Consider the following 19575-nt stretch of genomic DNA (forward strand, 5'->3'; position numbering starts at 1 on the left):
CATTGCTGGTATCCCCATAATCCAGTTATCAGCTACCCTGCATTGCTGCTGTCCCCATCATCCAGTTATCAGCTACCCTGCATTGCTGCTGTCCCCATCATCCAGTTATCAGCTACCCTGCATTGCTGGTATCCCCCGCATTCAGTTATCAGCTACCCTGCATTGCTGGTATCCCCATCATCCAGTTATCAGCTACCCTGCATTGCTGCTGTCCCCATCATCCAGTTATCAGCTACCCTGCATTGCTGCTGTCCCCAGCATCCAGTTATCAGCTATCCTGCATTGCTGGTATCCCCATCATCCAGTTATCAGCTACCCTGCATTGCTGCTGTCCCCATCATCCAGTTATCAGCTACCCTGCATTGCTGCTGTCCCCATCATCCAGTTATCAGCTACCCTGCATTGCTGGTGTCCCCAGCATCCAGTTATCAGCTACCCTGCATTGCTGCTGTCCCCATCATCCAGTTATCAGCTACCCTGCATTGCTGGTGTCCCCAGCATCCAGTTATCAGCTACCCTGCATTGCTGCTGTCCCCATCATCCAGTTATCAGCTACCCTGCATTGCTGCTGTCCCCAGCATCCAGTTATCAGCTACCCTGCATTGCTGCTGTCCCCATCATCCAGTTATCAGCTACCCTGCATTGCTGGTATCCCCATCATCCAGTTATCAGCTATCCTGCATTGCTGCTGTTCCCATCATCCAGTTATCAGCTACCCTGCATTGCTGCTGTCCCCAGCATCCAGTTATCAGCTACCCTGCATTGCTGGTGTCCCCATCATCCAGTTATCAGCTACCCTGCATTGCTGCTGTCCCCATCATCCAGTTATCAGCTACCCTGCATTGCTGCTGTCCCCAGCATCCAGTTATCAGCTACCCTGCATTGCTGGTATCCCCATCATCCAGTTATCAGCTACCCTGCATTGCTGGTATCCCCATCATCCAGTTATCAGCTACCCTGCATTGCTGGTATCCCCCGCATCCAGTTATCAGCTACCCTGCATTGCTGCTGTCCCCATCATCCAGTTATCAGCTACCCTGCATTGCTGCTGTCCCCATCATCCAGTTATCAGCTACCCTGCATTGCTGGTATCCCCATAATCCAGTTATCAGCTACCCTGCATTGCTGCTGTCCCCATCATCCAGTTATCAGCTACCCTGCATTGCTGCTGTCCCCATCATCCAGTTATCAGCTACCCTGCATTGCTGGTATCCCCCGCATTCAGTTATCAGCTACCCTGCATTGCTGGTATCCCCATCATCCAGTTATCAGCTACCCTGCATTGCTGCTGTCCCCATCATCCAGTTATCAGCTACCCTGCATTGCTGCTGTCCCCATCATCCAGTTATCAGCTATCCTGCATTGCTGCTGTCCCCATCATCCAGTTATCAGCTACCCTGCATTGCTGGTGTCCCCATCATCCAGTTATCAGCTACCCTGCATTGCTGGTGTCCCCATCATCCAGTTATCAGATACCCTGCATTGCTGGTGTCCCCATCACCCAGTTATCAGCTATCCTGCATTGCTGCTGTCCCCAACATCTGCTTCATCATCTTAGTTTTCTTTTTCACCGTCACTTATGAGCAAGTCTTACATTAAACCCGTAAACTTCTGTCCTTGCTACGTGCTACCCCATCCCACTGGCAGCTCCTCCTAGTCTGGGTTCACAAATAACCTTAGCCATGACAGTGAGATTATGACCTTGCACAATATGATTAAACTCAATCTTCTTGTCTATACCATTGAATTAAGAGTGAGTTTCTGGAACACACCTACAGTAAATATTATCTGAGTCATTATGTGCTCATGCAATTGCCTAACAGGTTCTTCTGATAAAACCAGTAATTTGACCTCACTAATTCCTGTATAATGTATAGGTTAAAAGATTTATTTATAGTAAAACATTTCCTTAAATTGATGTAAGTTTTTATTGTTTCATTCTTACTGACTTCTTTCTACTCCAGCAGTTCCAAGGAATGGAGTAAATCTGGGTACATACCTATACAATTGCCATCCACTTCTCATTCCCCTTCAGTTCAACATCTTCAATCATGTTTCATAGCAGTGGTTCTCAAACTTGGTCCTCAGAACCCTGCACAGGTCAGGTTTTCCAGATCACCCAACAGGAGCGCTGTGTCTCCAACTTCCACATTTTAAAAATCCACAGTTGACCTGGAAAAAAATGACCCATGTGGAGTTCTGAGGACCGCTTCGAGAACCTGTCTTTGGGGTTGCTCAGACTTGATTGATGGACTGCGAAATTCACAATCCAACCAAGTATCGATCGACTAAGCCCCCATACACAACATTTCCCTCGTAGCCCCACCCCGCCCCTTTTGTGTCACATCAGTGGTCCTCTTGGAGAGGGCAGCCACAGAGTAGTTAACCCTGCATCAAGTGCTATAGCATCAGACTGGGACATGAAGGGCCCAACAGGGTCATGCAGTGGTAAGGGCCTGTTCTTAGGGGTGTGGCCTTCCTCTATAGGTGAAGTGATCAGCTGCCACAGAGACTTGGCTAACCATTGGAGAGAGCACCATCTGGCCCCTTGATAATGTATATAATAAAGACTGTTAATACACAACCGATAATGTACTAGCCAAGCATAGTAGAAAATACACCACAGCCCTGTGCCGTATAATAATTGAATAATGTATAATTCAAGTGCAAAGTCTGAAACCTGAGCCCAAGAGAAAGGGGTGGGCCTCAGGAAGTGGGGTTTCCCCCACAAGCCTGTGGGCCAATCAATGAAGGGTGATCATTGCCGATTAGGTGATCCGTACATAGGGATAATCTCTCCCCACTTCTTGTAGCTGGCTGCTTCCAGCAGCTGCTCTGCTCTGGACATGAAGACCAGGATGAGAGTTAGCACATCACCCTCTGCGTAATGAGACAAAACTGGCTCTATGCCGAAGTAACTGCGGTACAGTTCTGGAAGGGAGTAACTCCCTCTGACTGAGTTTAGATGACTCTGCTTATCCAGGTCTCTTAGGGCTGGTAAGGAATCAAAGCAGAGCATGGAGCTAGGGAAATCGCGCTGGTGTTGCAGTAGTTCCGTCTTCAGTAAGGGAAAGTCATAGGAGAATCCATTGTGGGCAACCAGGCAGACAGGCTGGGCCTGACGATTCACAAACGCATGGATGGTGTTAATGAGAGTCTCCTCAAATATCTGCTTCTCACAGGTGGTCAGCTGTCCATTGCTGAGGCCGGTGATTTCCGCAGCCTTCTGGGTGAGGGGCTTCCCTGGGTCCACACAGAGAGAAAGCTTATCTAGTACTCGGGGTAACTGCAGCTTTCCCGAATCATCATGGACGGGGTCCCTCAGAGAGGACACATGGACGGCCACCAGAGACAGCTCTGTTATCTTCGGGTGATCTTGGTTTAGGCCTGTGGCTTCCAGGTCCAAGAAAATAAAGGTTCTGGCCAAACTTCCCATAATGATAGCCTGTAAAAACAAATGTATATATTTTAGGAAAGATCGATTAACTAATTCATATTTTATACCTAAACTGTAGTTATTTAGATTTTATAATTAAAGTATATTTATAATATTTTCTTCTTGTGGCTAGAAGCTGCACTCAATGACCAATATAATACTGAGTAACGATTACACATCCACTTGCATTCGGCTGCATGAAGGAAAAATCATTCCATGGCCGCTCACCATCGAACTATTTTTCCTCCATTCGTAACGAAAAGTCAGCCTGGACTCCAAATCATGTGACATCAACCGCCCGCCCTAAGCAGGCACCGACACACCTGCATTTGCAGGGGAACTCCCAGTGTTTCTACTGGTGTTTCCTTGCTTTCGCCCCCTTTCCCTCCCCTCACTGAACGCCTTGGCGTGTGTGAAACTCGCTGAAGGCGTTTGATCATGCGCTGACCACCACCATCAGCCGGGGTACCGAATATGACCCGTAACGAGAGGGTCTAAATCACCCCCTTAGGGGGTAATTATGGAGAAAGATAAGGGGTAGAGAAATAAAGCATATCGGTTGGTGCTATATTGCTTTCCATGCTTTGATAAATACCCACCGTAATTTGGGATTTATAACCCTTTTCCACTATGCATGCCTGGTCGCACCCGGGATTTTGTACCGGGGTGCGACCCGGCATGCAAACCCTTCCCACTAGCAGCCCGAGTGCATCTCCCAGCAGCAGCTTTTGTATTGCAGTGAACAGGACCCCGGTCGGATCGAACCGGGTTACCCATTTACACTGTCCCAGGGTTGGATTCCTGGATCAGCCAACCTGGGATTTGCGTTTCCACTAACAAAAAACCCTGAATGATGCGCGTCCCCACGCAAAATCCTGGGTAGGTTAGAAGGCTCATATTCGGAGCACAGTATTTGTAACAGTCTACATAGGCTGCTATTAGAGTTAGGGAAAGGTTGCCTACCCTCCCGGAAATTGGGTCCCCCTCCTGGCCCCCAGAAAGGGGGGCAAGCCTCCCAAAATGCTGGTCTTCTCCCGCCCGCCTCCCCCTCCCTCTGATTGGCAGGGGTCTGTGGGACCAAATGATGCATATTGCATCATTGTAGCCCTGCCCCCTGCCATGCAATGCCTGAAATACCGGCATTGCCCAGTGGGGAGCGTGGCCACAAGGATGCCATTGCCCTGGCCATGCCCCCAAAACATGACATACCATTGTAGCTCCACCTGCATCATGTCCCCTTTCTTATCCATTCAGCGGCCCCACCCCCCTGCCTGAAGGAACTGGCTGCCCTCTCCCGGAGAGGGCAGCCATTAAGTAGCCAACCCTGAGTTAGGGTTGGGTGGATGGCAGGGGAAAGGTAGGTAGGCCTACTTGACCTTTGTCGGTATTCTGAACCCATCGCTGGTCATCTGCGTGTATCCTGTTTTGTGGATTTCTGTAACACTGCACAGGCGAGTGAAACTATGTTGCTGGGTCAGTAATTATCCCACCTGTTTCCACAGACTGACATTCCCATAACATAAACATGAATAAATAACTGGTAATAGATGACATAACCTGTTGGGTTAAAACTAGAGGATTGTCATTGGGGACTACTGGGCTATGATAACAGAACTGATTATACACCTGTCCTACATACATAGAATTATATTGCAACATAATTACAGTGAGGCAAGAAACACACAAGTAAACATGTCTGTGTTAAATCTTTTGTGTGTAATTCAAAGGTAGGTGCATTAAAAAAGGACAAATATATTAGGCTGCAAATACTCTCCTTGGCATCAGAATCTACCACTATTCTGATAATGAACGGTGACGTAAGGGGGGGTATTTATCAAAGCATGCAGGGAGATGAAGTGGAGCGATAAAAAGCACTAACCAATCAGCTCCTAACTCTCACATTACAGGCTGTGTTTGAAATAGGACAGAAGCTGATTGGTTAACCCCGTTCTCACTGCCACAAAAAAAGCATGATTTTGCCAGGACAAGCAGTCATTACCCGTGTTGTGTCTCAGTGTGAATGGGTGTGAGTGAAATTCCCGGGTCTAATGACCCAGGAATTGCACACAGGTTTTTTGATGGGTTATTTCTGGGAATTACACGGGTGTACCTTTGTGTGAACAGGCACGACCCGGGTTTTTCACACAGCACGTGAAAAAGCAAGCTGATTGGGGAATGAGATCAGGTGACATGTGGAGGGATGAGGAGGCGCTGAAGCTGCTGGCTGTGAGAGGGGAGGAAGAAATAAAGAAGCTAATGACTGGCACTGTCAAGGATTCCACAGTGTACTACAACATATCAAAAATACTGCCTGCCCACGGCATCCATAAAACCCAGCAACCGGTTGTGAACAAGTTTAAAACACTGTGTAAGCAGTACTCTAAGTTGTGTGATCTCGACCAGAGGAAGAGCGGTGGCGCCAGCCAGGCTGCTCTTTCCAAGGTCCAAGGTGCAGTGTGCACGGGGTCTGTGAGCTGAGATGATCTGTGCCTGACAAAAACCTGTGATCAAAAACCTGGTATTTTGCAGGGGCAGCAATGAGAACATGGTATTAGTGATTTATGTACAGATGGAGCCTTCTTCATCCTTGCAGAATCGCCAGCCCCCCGCCAGTGGGCGGCTCCCACCAATGGAGCTTGCCGCGGGTCCCCACTGCTTCCCCCGCCGGTCCCCCTCGCCATCCCGACCCCCCCCCCCCCCCCCAACCCTGCCTGTCTCCCTAAAGCAGAGACGGGCAGGGACCCGATGTGCTGCCGTCACCAGACTGGGACGCACACGTGTTCCAGTGCCTTTCGCCGGCACTCAGGCGTCGGGTAAGGATGAAGAAGGCTTCATCTGTACCTGCACTTTATTGCATGGTAGATATTTGCATATCCCCGTAGTCCATAGTAATAACCATTATCACTCCAAATTACTTCCATGGGATTTTGGAGTTTGTGAAGAACTCCTCCTAGGGATTATAGCCCCATACACACCAGGTGAGAAATTAGAAGATATCACTCAGAAAAGTCTAGTATGTACTCTCAATATCATTACTGATGTGCCCTCCCGCGCCCCATTCACAACTCCCTTCATCTGCTGAACATGCAGGTCGACTTTGGCTATATAGCCAATAACTCGTATGTTCAGCGGGGCCCCGTGAAGTCACTGAATGATATCGTTTACCGATATTGTTCAGCGTGTGCACTCAATAGGATTTATTTTCTAAGATGGGAGTTCTACTGAAGATGGGATGGCAACCAATCAGATTATATTATCTTCTACAAGGTGATAAATAAATAAGAACTAAAATCTGATTGGGTGCAACTCCTCTCTTAGTAAATAAACTCTAATATATTTTGACCAGCAACACCTCCGATATGGTCAACTATATCGATGGTGCCCCTAGTTGTCTAGTGTGTATGGGGATTCTGACACTGCACGAGTTCCTGGGATTGGGGCCAGACCGAGGATGCAGAAGGGGGGAAATCGAGAGAGCTCTCCCCTGCTACTATTCCTCCATAGGCTAAAAGGAGCCATTGAGCTCCATTCATTTGTATTGTTTGTTTTTCCCCCTGGCAGAGTCCCTGATCCTCCTGCCCAGCTCACTCGTTTCCATCGCTGGTTCACCGGAGTCCCCCGCCTGCTGCCTCTGCCCGGCTCCCCGGCACCCCCCGCCCACTGCCTATTTCTCAGTTTTCCATGCCCGGCTGAGACGCTGGCCCTGCCCGCATCTCCCCCTGCCCGGCTTTCCCCCGGCAGCTCCCCCTCATCCCCAGCCCATTCGCTGCTATTGCCCTCTCTCGCCCTGCCCATCACTGCCATCGCAGTCTCCACCGCCAGAGGGGCACATTTATCAAGCAATATTTGCGGCTAAATCCCCGAAAACATCAGTTTTCGGGGGTTAACGGCAAATATTAAGTAGCACTGAAATGTATTAAAGGGGACCGCAGCAGGAATCTCCGATCCCTGCTGCGATCTCCCCCTGCAGCGCCGCCGGCCGCATCCCCCATAGGTTTCTATGGGGGATGCGAAGCTGCCCAATGTATCAACATCGGGCAGCCCGGCATCGCACCCCTGGGCTATCGCCATTCTGATATGGCGATCGCCCATTGCAGCCTATGGGTGCATATCGCACTGCCCGAGCGGCAGTGCGGTCAGTGGGGTCGCGGGGGGTCAGCGCGTAACCGCACATGCGCAGACCCCCCGGCTTCCGGCACCGGGTATCCTTTCGGAGCCCTGTCCCTGCGCCCTGACGGATCATACATTCGGGCGAAATGATCGCATTTTACCTGGGCGGTAATATTCCACCCAGATCGCATTGTAAATGTGATCTTGATAAATGTGCCCCATAGAGAGAGAAAAGGAGAGGACCAAGAACAGAGCCTTGGGGGACACCTACTGTCAGTGGAAGTGAAGGAGACAGTGAAGGAGCGGTCAGAGAGGTAGGAAGATAGCCAGGAGAGAGCAGTACATAGCGGTCAGATCACAGTACTCACCAGTAATAAAGGGGACTGCGATCTGTAGTGCTAATTAGCATTATGCAGATTCTGTGAAAGCTCCTGCATTATGCTATTAGTACCACAACTTTATGCAAGAACTTCACTTCCTACATACATTTTATGGAAAAACATTTTGCTACATAGGCCCCATAATGTCAGCTTTAGTAAGAACAAATACTCAGGATGCATTCTGAAAATGTAACAGTACCTTATAGATCTCGGTGCCACTGTCAGCTCAGCTGGTATAAGAAGAGAAGCCTTCTCGGAACATGTTTGGGCAGACTTATAATGTGCTGCTCATGTAGGAAGTATCAGACACTTATCACTCCCCTACTACAGTGTGTGGGGCCCGCCTATAGGTGTGGCTACAGCAATCTAAACACCCCATCTGCATAGACATTGAATCATTCAGGAAATCGGATACCTTTTCCTGGTTTGTGTAACAGTTTTGTTTCACTTAAGCAAAACGAATAAGGAAGACCAAAAACAAAACTGCAAGTAAGTAATATGTAAGGCTAAAGGTCAATAATACAAAGATTACTGCAGATCTTGTGATGTTTATACAATGTGTAATGGTGCCCATACACTTTTGCGATTGGATTCGATGCGACATCGAAGTGCGATGTCCATCGAATCCGATCGCATCTTGTGGTGCTAAAGTGCTCCCTTTACAGCACCCGATGTCGCATGCCATCTTGAGATGGCACATCGGGTGCTGGGAGAGGGTGTGCAGAGGGCAGCATTGTGTAGCACAAGAAGTAGCGCTAGCGGGCGGCGGGGGTCAGTCAGCGGTGGCTGCAGAAGTGTTTAAAAAACTGGGCAGCCCTCTGATTGGCTGAGCTATCTCATGTTTAAACACTTCTGCCGCCACTGCTGACTGACCTGTCCTGTCACTGTCACTCAGCCCCCCTGTTCTGTCACTGTCACCCCTGCTGTTTTCTGTCACTGTCAGTCCCCCCCTGTGTTCTGTCACTGCCAGCCGCAGTGGCGCATGCAGGGGGGGGTTTCTGAGTACCCAGAAAACCCCCCCAGGAATTTAAGGGCCCTAGACTGAAAGCTGAGGGTCCCCTCTTTCCATGGGTACAAGAATTTTAAAAATCGGCCCTGGGGAACCGGAGATTTCAAGTGGTCTCCATCCAAGCCTGTTAATTGCTCTTCCCAGTCAGATATTTCAGGTTCTGTCTGACTGAGAGTTTTTCTGAGGGTATATTCCAAAAGCTGGGACTCTCCCCCTTTGATGGACACTAGTAGCTTGTCTCTACTGTTCCCAGAACCAGAGATATCAGCCTTCCAGCAGCTGGTTACTGCTCCAGCTCCACACACCTGGTATATGGTTTTATATACTCGTTGGCGGATTGCTCTTCCTCCTGAACTCTGATCCCCTAGTCCCCAATACCATTTGGTAGGTAGGATTCTCCACCTTTAATTTCATTAAAATTGAAGAAATCTAGTTCCGGGAACTGGAGATATCTGCAGTCAAGCAAGCTGTCCCCCCACCAGAAAATGATGAATAATGAGCCCACTCCACTATACACCCCTCCTCTGCATATTAAACATCCTCTACCACCCTGTAAGTTATGTATCAGAGCCCCTTCATTCAGCCAAATGCCCCCTTCTCCCACCACCTGTGCAGTAAAGGGGTAATTAGTGGAAATTACTGATCCAAGTCCTACATGCTGAGCGGTTGATATAATACCCCCTACCACCCACGGGACATCAAAGCTTCCGCTCATAGATCCTCCATCCTTACCTCTGGAGGATTGGTAGGGGCTCCAATACATTGCTATGCCCAGGGGTCTACACTGATGTTATGTATATATATACAGGGCCGGACTGGGACCAGAAATCGGCCCTGGCATTTTGAGCACACAGGCCCACCTTAGCAGACGGGACCCTTGCGCGGCGAAAAGTGGGCGTGGTCTCATGAAAAAAGAGGCATGGCATCACACAAAGGAGGCATCACACTGCCCATTACACATTATGGAACACACCGTTATGCCCATTACACATGACACCACACACCATGCTGCACATGACGCCATACACCATAATTTTGCTTAAAGGGGCTTTCTTCGCTTAAAGGGGCTTTGCCTTTTGTATTTTTATATATGTATGTGAATTAAGTTTAGGTTTTATATGTGTTCAGGATAATAAATATTGTTTTATTTGTATAAAGAGAAGTCGTCTGTCAGTTTTTCAATAAGCAGATATATGCCAAGAATATTTAGCAGTTTCCACCTTTTTATTGTGTAGTCAGTCAATCCAAGCCCGTCCCCATTATCACGTATCCTCCCTCTGTAACCATTATAATGCCCCCAAACCTTGTGCCCATTATAACGTTTTTACACACCACCAACGTATCCATTCTATTATAGTGTTCTCCCCCTGTGTAGATTTGTTTTTTATCGACCCTGAAAATCACTCACCCTGCTCTCTCTTCCTCTGATTTGGCTCCTCAGTCCAGGCTTGCACCAGCCACTGGCCTTCTCCAGAAGAGGAAAGTCAGGTGCTGCCAGCTACAGGAACATGCAGGATTCCAACAGTCAGTGCACCCCAGTGCGGTGGCGCCTATGTGACATCCTGCCCGCATGGCATGGTGTCACATAAGCGCTGGGAAGGGTTAGTTGGGAAGACGCACTATGCAGCACAGGGAGAGCTTGAGAAGCCTTCCGCTGCGCTGCACTTTGCATATATGTCCGGCCCTGTCGCCAGAGCCAGCAGCTGTGTGCCTAGCCTCACAAAATTGGCCCACAAGGCCATCGGCCCTTCTGGCATTTGCCAGAAGTGCCAGATGGCCAGTCCGGCCCTGTACAGTAGTTACTACTGGCTAAGCTTGTGTCATATATAGGGGTAGATTTATTAAGCCCGGTAAAGTGATAAAGTGTCTGTTTTTTATCACCGGCCAATCAGCTCATACCTGTCATTTTTCAAACCAAGCCTGTAACTTCACAGTTAGGAGCTGATTGGCCGGTGATAAAAACCAGACACTTTGGGGGACATTTACCAAAATGGATTCGTAGAAAAAAGGTGTATTCGTAGGCAGAAATACACCTTTTTTTTACGAATTTGTATTTTTGGGATTTACAATCCCAAAAATACAACAATTCGTAGTCCTAAAGATGAAACATTCGTATTTGTATTTACAAATACGAATGTCTACACCATCGATAGGATACGACAGAAATCACCATTCAAAAGAATGGTGGTTTCTGATTTACTAAGCAGCCGTACTGACAATACGGCTGCTTAGTGGTGTAAAACACCCACGCAAATACGACAGGAAAATAGAACACCATTTTCCTGTTCTATTTGCGTTTTAGCCTGCACGGATCAGTCAGATCCGTGCAGGCTTCAGTGTAAAAAAATAGAAAAATAAATAAATAAAAAAAAAAACGGCGTGGGGTCCCCCCCACAGCTATAACCAGCACCAGGCTGAAGGAGCCGGGGCCGGTAATTAAAAATCAGGGAGCCCGACAAATAGGGGTTCCCCGATTTTTAACAACCAGCCCCAGGCTCCAGGTCCGGGGCTGGTTCCCAAAATACGGGGGACAAAATGAGTAGGGGTCCCCCGTATTTTAAGAACCAGCCCCAGGCACAACCAGCCGGCAGGGTAATGTCACAGCCGGGGGACACTTATAATATAAGGTCCCGCGGCCAAAACATTCTCCCTACCGACCAGTCAGCCTGGCCAGGGGCCCTGGGGGAGTGGGGACCCCCCCAATGAAGGGGTCCCCCCCTCCAGGACTTACCTGACCAGGCTGAAGCCTGGTGCTGTCCTCGATGCCCCTGGGCGGTGGGCATCGAGCTGATAAATGGTGTAAAAAAAAGATGAACCTATTGTTTTTTACTGTGGCACTACAAGTGCCAGCAAGCCTCCCCAGCAAGCTGGGACTTGGAGAACCACAAGTCCCAGCCTGCTGGGCATTAAAGGGCCCGCTGGCACTTGTAGTTCTACAGTTAAAAAAATAGTGCACAAAACACACTGACACACTTTTAAAATAAAACTTTATTACACACAAAGCCCACACATACTAATACTTACCTATATTCTTCCCATAGGTCGCCCTGGTCCTGTGTCGGCGTCTTCTAGTCCTGTGTCGTCTTCTTCCTCCATGTCGACCGTCGCTGTCGCCGTCCGGATCCGACGAAATCCATTTGGGAAGCTGTGGAAGGAAACCATACTCACCTGTCCCAGCGCGACGTAGTCCAGGTAAGGGTCTTTGCAAAAAAACAAACCGACACCCCGAAACCAGACCGGACTGACGGAGACGCACGTGTGTTTGTTTACATCGTGCGGCTCCGCCTCCCGAATGCCGCTATTGGCCGCCTTGCGGCCTAGCGGCTCCTGATTGGCCGCTAGGCCGCAAGGCGGCCAATAGCGGCATTCGGGAGGCGGAGCCGCACGATGTAAACACCGTGCGTCTCCGTCAGTCCGGTCTGGTTTCGGGGTGTCGGTTTGTTTTTTTGCAAAGACCCTTACCTGGACTACGTCGCGCTGGGACAGGTGAGTATGGTTTCCTTCCACAGCTTCCCAAATGGATTTCGTCGGATCCGGACGGCGACAGCGACGGTCGACATGGAGGAAGAAGACGACACAGGACCAGAAGACGCCGACACAGGACCAGGGCGACCTATGGGAAGAAGATAGGTAAGTATTAGTATGTGTGGGCTTTGTGTGTAATAAAGTTTTATTTTAAAAGTGTGTCAGTGTGTTTTGTGCACTATTTTTTTAACTGTAGAACTACAAGTGCCAGCGGGCCCTTTAATGCCCAGCAGGCTGGGACTTGTGGTTCTCCAAGTCCCAGCTTGCTGGGGAGGCTTGCTGGCACTTGTAGTGCCACAGTAAAAAACAATAGGTTCATCTTTTTTTTACACCATTTATCAGCTCAATGCCCACCGCCCAGGGGCATCGAGGACAGCACCAGGCTTCAGCCTGGTCAGGTAAGTCCTGGAGGGGGGGGACCCCTTCATTGGGGGGGTCCCCACTCCCCCAGGGCCCCTGGCCAGGCTGACTGGTCGGTAGGGAGAATGTTTTGGCCGCGGGACCTTATATTATAAGTGTCCCCCGGCTGTGACATTACCCTGCCGGCTGGTTGTGCCTGGGGCTGGTTCTTAAAATACGGGGGACCCCTACTCATTTTGTCCCCCGTATTTTGGGAACCAGCCCCGGACCTGGAGCCTGGGGCTGGTTGTTAAAAATCGGGGAACCCCTATTTGTCGGGCTCCCTGATTTTTAATTACCGGCCCCGGCTCCTTCAGCCTGGTGCTGGTTTCGGCTGTGGGGGGGACCCCACGCCGGTTTTTTTTTTATTTATTTATTTTTTCTATTTTTTTTTACACCTTGCAGCCTGCACGGATCTGACTGATCCGTGCAGACTGCTAGAAATAATTCGTATTAGCGGCCGTATATACGGCCGCTAATACGAATCATTACACCATCGGAGGGTTACAAAGCAGTCGTATATGACTGCTTTGTAACTGATCCTCCGGAACACGACTTTGCATACGACTTAAACAGTCGTATGCAGTCGTAGGGAAAATACCAATACGAAAAACTAGGTTTTTCATATTGGTAAATTTCCCCCTTTATCACTTCACCGAGCTTAATAAATGAACACCATAGTTCTTTACAGATCTTCTAGCTTCTTGCACATTTCTCCTTTCTAATATGGCATCAGCATATCATCCAAACCCTCTACAGAGGAATCCGAAAAATAATGGATGGAAAAAGGGGGATTAAATAGTAAGGGAATGGAAATATATATACAAGTATATACACAAAGTTCAGTTTAATTCACAATATATAAAGAATAATACAGTCACCATAAAATTCTGCCAGTCTACAACCCCCCCCCCCCCCAATAAGGGATTGCATCATTGTAGTCCTGCATTGCACGGTGTGAAACGTGGCCACAGTGGCAAGATCGTACTGGCCTTGCCCCCAAACACAACATTTCCCTTGCAGCCCCACCCACCCCTTTTGTGTCACATCAGTGGTCCTCTTGGAGAGGGCAGTCACAAAGTAGGTAACCCTGCATCAAGTGCTATAGCGTCAGCCTGGGACAACAAGGGCCCAACAGGGTCATGCAGTGGTAAGGGCCTGTGCTTAGTGGTGTGGCCATCCTCCAAAGGGGGGTGTGGCCTTCCTCTATAGGGGAAGTGATCAGCTGCCACAGAGGCTTGGCTAACCATTGGAGAACGCACCATCTGACCCCTTGATAATGTATATAATAAAGACTGCTAATACCCACCAGATAATGTACTAGCCAAGCATAGTAGAAAATACACCATAGCCCTGTGCAATATAATAATTGAATTATGTATTATTCAAGTGCACAGTCTGAAACCTGAACCCAAGCAGAATGGGTAGGGTCTCAGGCACTAGGGTATTCCCCACAAGCCTGTGGGCCAATCGGACAATGGGTGATTATTTCCGATTAAGTGATATGCACATAGGGTCAATTTCTCCCCACTTCTTGTAGCTGGGTGCTTCCAGCAGCTGCTCTGCTCTGGACATGAAGACCAGGATGAGAGTTAGCACATCACCCTCTGCGTAATGAGACAAAACTGGCTCTGTGCCGAAGTAACTTCGGTACAGTTTTGGAAGGGAGTACCTCCCTCTGACTGAGTTTAGACGACTCTGCTTATCCAGGTCTCTTAGGGCTGGTAAGGAATCAAAGCAGAGCATGGAGCTAGGGAAATCGCGCTGGTGTTGCAGTAGTTCCGTCTTCAGTAAGGGAAAGTCATACCAGAATCCATTGTGGGCAACCAGGCAGACAGGCTGGGCCTGACGATTCACAAACGCATGGATGGTGTTAATGAGAGTCTCCTCAAATATCTGCTTCTCACAGGTGGTCAGCTGTCCATTGCTGAGGCCGGTGATTTCCGCAGCCTTCTGGGTGAGGGGCTTCCCTGGGTCCACACAGAGAGAAAGCTTATCTAGTACTCTGGGCAACTGCAGCTTTCCCGAATCATCATGGACGGGGTCCCTCAGAGAGGACACATGGACGGCCACCAGAGACAGCTCTGTTATCTTCGGGTGATCATGCCTTAGGCCTGTGGCTTCCAGGTCCAAGAAAATAAAGGTTCTGGCCAAACTTCCCATAATGATACCCTATAAAAACAAATGTATATATTTTAGGAAAGATCGATTCACTAATTAATATTTTATACCTAAAATTTAGTTATTTCGATTTTGGAATTAAACTATATTTATTATATTTTCTTCTTGTTGAGTAAAGTGGAAATATCGATGCATTAAACTGGCCACACACTGGCAGATCGTACACTGCCACCGGATGCCAGAGCCTGATTCAGACCTTATTGCTTGGCAGCGTATATTCGCTGCCTAGCATACAGGTAAACGCTGCGGAGCAAATCCCCCCATTTGCATGCGGGCGGATGTGCAGCATGTGGCTGCATCTTTCCTCCGTTTGTAATGAAAAGTCAGCCTGGACAACAAATTTGGGGCAGGCGCTGATGTCATGTGATGTCAACCGTCCGCCCTAAGCAGGCACCTACACACCTGTGTTTGCAGGGGAACTCCCAACATTTCTATGGGTGTTTCCTTGCTTCCGCCCCTTCCCTCCCCTTACTGAACGCCTTGGCGTGTGTGAAACTCACTGAAGGCGTTCGATCATGCGCCATCAGCCAGGGGACCATATTTGACTCGCAACGAGAAGGTCTGAATCACCCCCTTAGGGGGTTATTAATCAAAGTATGTAGAGAGATAAGGGGTAGAGAAATAAAGCGAATTGGTTGGTGCTATATTACTTTCCCTGCTTTGATAAATACCCACCATAATTTGGGATTTATGCCACTTTTCCACTATGCAAGCCGGGTCGCACCCAGGATTTTGTACACAGGTGCAACCCAGCTTGTAAACCCTTTTCTACTAGCAGCCCGAGAGCATCTTCCAGTGGCAGCTTTTGTACAGGACCCAGGTCGGATCGACCCGGGTTACCCGTTTACACTGCCCCTGGTTGGATTCCTGGATCAGCCGACCTGGGATTTGCATTTCCACTAGCAAAAAATCATTTTCAATACGCCTCCCCACGCAAAATCCTGGGTAGGATAGAAGGCTCATATTTGGAGCACAGTAACAGTCTATATAGGCTGCTATTAGAGTTAGAGAAAGGTTGCTTACCCTCCCGGAAATCAGGTCCCCCTCCCAGCCCCCAGAAAGGGGAACAAGCCTCCCGAAGTGCTGATCTTCTCCCACCTGCCTTACCCTCCCCCCGATCGGCGGGGGTCTGTGGGACCAAATTACGCATATTGCGTCACTGTAGCCCCCCCCCCCCCCCACCATACAATACCTGAAATACCGACATTGCACGTGGGGGGGGCGCCACAAGGACGCAATTGCGCTGGTCACGCCCACAAAACATGACATATTATTGTAGCTCCGCCCACATGCCGCCCCTTTCTCATTATGCCTTCAGCGGCCCTGCCCCCCTGTCTGAAGGAACTGGCTGCCCTCCCCCGAAGAGGGCAGCCATAAAGTAGGCAACCCTGAGTTAGGGTTGGGGGCAGGGCCGGTGCAAGACGCCGGAGCGCCCCAGGTAGGGGTGCCGGGAGTGTTGCGGCGCAGGGGTGCCGCCAGGCGATGCGTTGAGGGGATAAGTTAGCGCTCGGCTCACCTCCATAACACATCGTGCTGTCGGGTCCACATGGCAAGAGGACAGGGCACACTGTGGTGTGTGTGGTGTGCACCGCGGGGGTCACCCCAGCCTGTCACTCCAGGGTGTCCTTCCGGGTGGGCGTGGATGGGCGATGCGCGAAGTTGCTGCTCACCTGCTCCATACCATCCGGGGGGGGGGACACCTGCTCCATCTTCCGCCCTCCAGTGGCCGGCGCCCTAGGCAAATGCCTAAAGCTGCCTAGTGGTGGCGCCGGCCCTGGTTGGGGGCGTGGCAGAGGAAAGGTAGGTATGCCTACCTGACCTCTGTTTGTATTCGGAACCCATTGCCGGTCATCTGAGTGTATCCTGTTTTGTGGATTTCTGTAACACTGCATAGGTGGGCTATGATAACAGAACTGATTATACACCTGTCCTACATACATAGAATTATATTGCAGCATAATTACAGTTAGGCAAGAAACACACAAGTAAACATGTCTGTGTTAAATCTTTGTGTGTAATTCAAAGGCTGCAAATACTCTCCTTGGCATCAGAATCTACCACTATTCTGATAATGAACGGTGACGTAAGGGGGGTATTTATCAAAGCATGCAGGGAGATGAAGTGGAGTGATAAAAAGCACTAACCAATCAGCTCCTTACTCTCACGTTACAGGCTGTGCTTGAAATCGAACAGGAGCTGATTGGTTAACCCCGTTCTCATTGCCGCAAAAAAACCCTGATTTTGCCAGGACAAGCAGTTATTTCCAGTGTTGTGTCTCAGTGTGAATGGGTGTGAGTGAAATTCCCCCAGGAATTGCACATGGGTTTTTTGAAGGGTTATTCCTGGGAATTACACGGGTGTCCCTTTGTGTGAACAGGCACGACCCGGGTTTTTCACACAAGACATGAAACAGCAAGCTGATTGGGGAATGAGATCAGGTGACATGTGGAGGGATGAGAAAGTGCTGCAGCTGCTGGCTGTGAGAGGGGAGGAGGAAATAAAGAAGCAAGTGACTGGCACTGTCAAGGATTCCACAGTGTACTACAACATATCAAAAATACTGTCTGCCCACGGCATCCATAAAACCCAGCAACAGGTCGTGAACAAATTTAAAGCACTGTGTAAGCAGTACTCCAAGTTGTGTGATCTCAACCAGAGGAAGAGCGGTGGTGCCAGCCAGGCTGCTCTTTCCCAGGTCCAAGGTGCAGTGTGAAGGGGGTCTGTGAGCTGAGATGATCTGCGCCCCAACAGAATCCCAGGATCAAAAAACGAGGATTTTGCAGAGGCGACAATGACAACATGGTATTAGTGATTTATGTACCTGCACTTTATTGCCGCCAGTATTGACAATGTTGCATGGTAGATATTTGCATATCCCCGTAGTCCCTAGTAATAACCACTATCACTCCAAGTTACTTCCATGGAATTTTGGAGTTTGGGAAGAACTCCTCCTGGGGATTATAGCCCCATACACACTAGGTGAGAAATTAAAAGATATCACTCAGAAGAGCCCTTAAAAAAAAAAAGTCAATATCATTAACGATGTGCCCTCTCGCGCACCATTAACGACTCCCTTCATCTGCTGATCTAGCATGTTCAGCGGGGCCCCGTGAAGTCACTGAACGATATTGTTTACCGATATTATTCAGCGTGTACACTCAATAGGGTTTATTTACTAAGATGGGAGTTCTACTGAAGATGGGATGTTACCCATAGCAACCATCAGATTCTATCTTATCTTATATCTTGGTAAATAAACCCTAATATCATTTGACCAGCAACACCTGAGATATGTCAACTATATCAATGGTGCCCCTAGTTGTCTAGTGTGTATGGGGTTTCCGACACTGCACGAGTTCCTGGGATCGGGGCCAGACCGAGGATGCAGGAGGGGGGAAATTGAGATATCTCTCCCCTACTACTATTCCTCCATAGGCTAAAAGGAGTTTATACCATCTGAAGATGGTCGTCATGGTGAGCTTCCCCTCGGGATTTGTCGAGCCCTGGTGTAAACAATCATGCCCAAATGCTGAAAAGCTTTCTTTTCATGGTAGTACATAGCGGTCAGATCATAGTCCTCGCCAGTAATAATGCGGACTGTGATCTGTAGTGCTAATTAGCATTATGCAGATTCTGTGAAAACTCCTGCGTTATGCTATTAGTACCACAAACCAAAACTTCACTTCCTACATAAATTTTAATGGAAAAACATTTTGCTACATAGGCCCCATAATGTCAGCATTAGTAAGAAGAAATACTCAGGATGCATTCTGAAAATGTAACAGTACCTGATAGATCTCGGTGCCGCTGTCAGCTCAGCTGGTATAAGAAGAGAAGCCTTCTCGGAACATCTTTTTGCAGGCTTATAAAGTCCTGCTCATGTAGGAAGTATCAGACACTTATCACTCCCCTGCAGTGTGTGGGGCCCGCCTATAGGTGTGGCTACAGCAATCTAAACACCCCATCTGCATAGACATTGAATCATTCTGGAAATCGGATACCTTTTCCTGGTTTGTGTAACTAGTTTTGTTTCACTTAAGCAAAATGACTAAGGAAGATCAAAAACAAAACTGCAAGTAAGTAATATGTAAGGCTAAAGGTCAATAATACAAAGATTACTGCAGATCTGGTGATGTTTATACAATGTGTGTAACACTTTATTACTCTGAAGCTAAACAGCTAAATGCAGCAGCTCTACGGTTCTTCTGGCTGCTCGAATCTACAGTAGACGGAAGATTTAAAAGATAATTTTATATATATATATATATAAAGACAAGGAATCACGTACACAGGATAAAGATGAAGTCTTGGTCTTTAATTTTTTGGTTACAGTATTGCAGTATACAGGTGTCACAGTATAGTACAAACTCTTCAGAATGCTCCAGTGGTCCCTACCATAGCCCACACCTCAGTCGATCACCTGGGCAGCTGTTCCACCTTCAGGAGACCTGACCATCTGCCCTGGAAACCCTTACATCAGGAGAACACAGGTGCTGCTCAACCCAGATCACATTAGTTTCCCTGCTGCTGCTCCA

At 48.6% G+C, this 19575-nt stretch overlaps 2 protein-coding genes across 2 annotated transcripts; both read right to left on the reverse strand.

Moving 5' to 3' along the window:
- Positions 1 to 1834: 1834 nt before the first annotated feature.
- LOC146035323 (three prime repair exonuclease 2-like) lies at positions 1835 to 8262 on the reverse strand. The gene is made up of 2 exons (XM_083158692.1): positions 8126 to 8262; positions 1835 to 3445 (listed from the first exon to the last, which is right to left on the reverse strand). The coding sequence occupies exon 2, from the start codon at positions 3434 to 3436 to the stop codon at positions 2759 to 2761; it is 678 nt and encodes a 225-aa protein (XP_083014818.1). The 5' UTR covers positions 3437 to 3445; positions 8126 to 8262; the 3' UTR covers positions 1835 to 2758.
- Positions 8263 to 14147: 5885 nt separating this feature from the next.
- LOC146036550 (three prime repair exonuclease 2-like) lies at positions 14148 to 18945 on the reverse strand. Its single transcript, XM_083160525.1, has 2 exons — positions 18829 to 18945; positions 14148 to 15031 (listed from the first exon to the last, which is right to left on the reverse strand). The coding sequence occupies exon 2, from the start codon at positions 15020 to 15022 to the stop codon at positions 14345 to 14347; it is 678 nt and encodes a 225-aa protein (XP_083016651.1). The 5' UTR covers positions 15023 to 15031; positions 18829 to 18945; the 3' UTR covers positions 14148 to 14344.
- Positions 18946 to 19575: the final 630 nt, after the last annotated feature.

This window comes from Crinia signifera, chromosome 9, assembly GCF_055691185.1.
Source record: "Crinia signifera chromosome 9, ASM5569118v1, whole genome shotgun sequence".
NCBI classification, from domain to species: domain Eukaryota; kingdom Metazoa; phylum Chordata; class Amphibia; order Anura; family Myobatrachidae; genus Crinia; species Crinia signifera.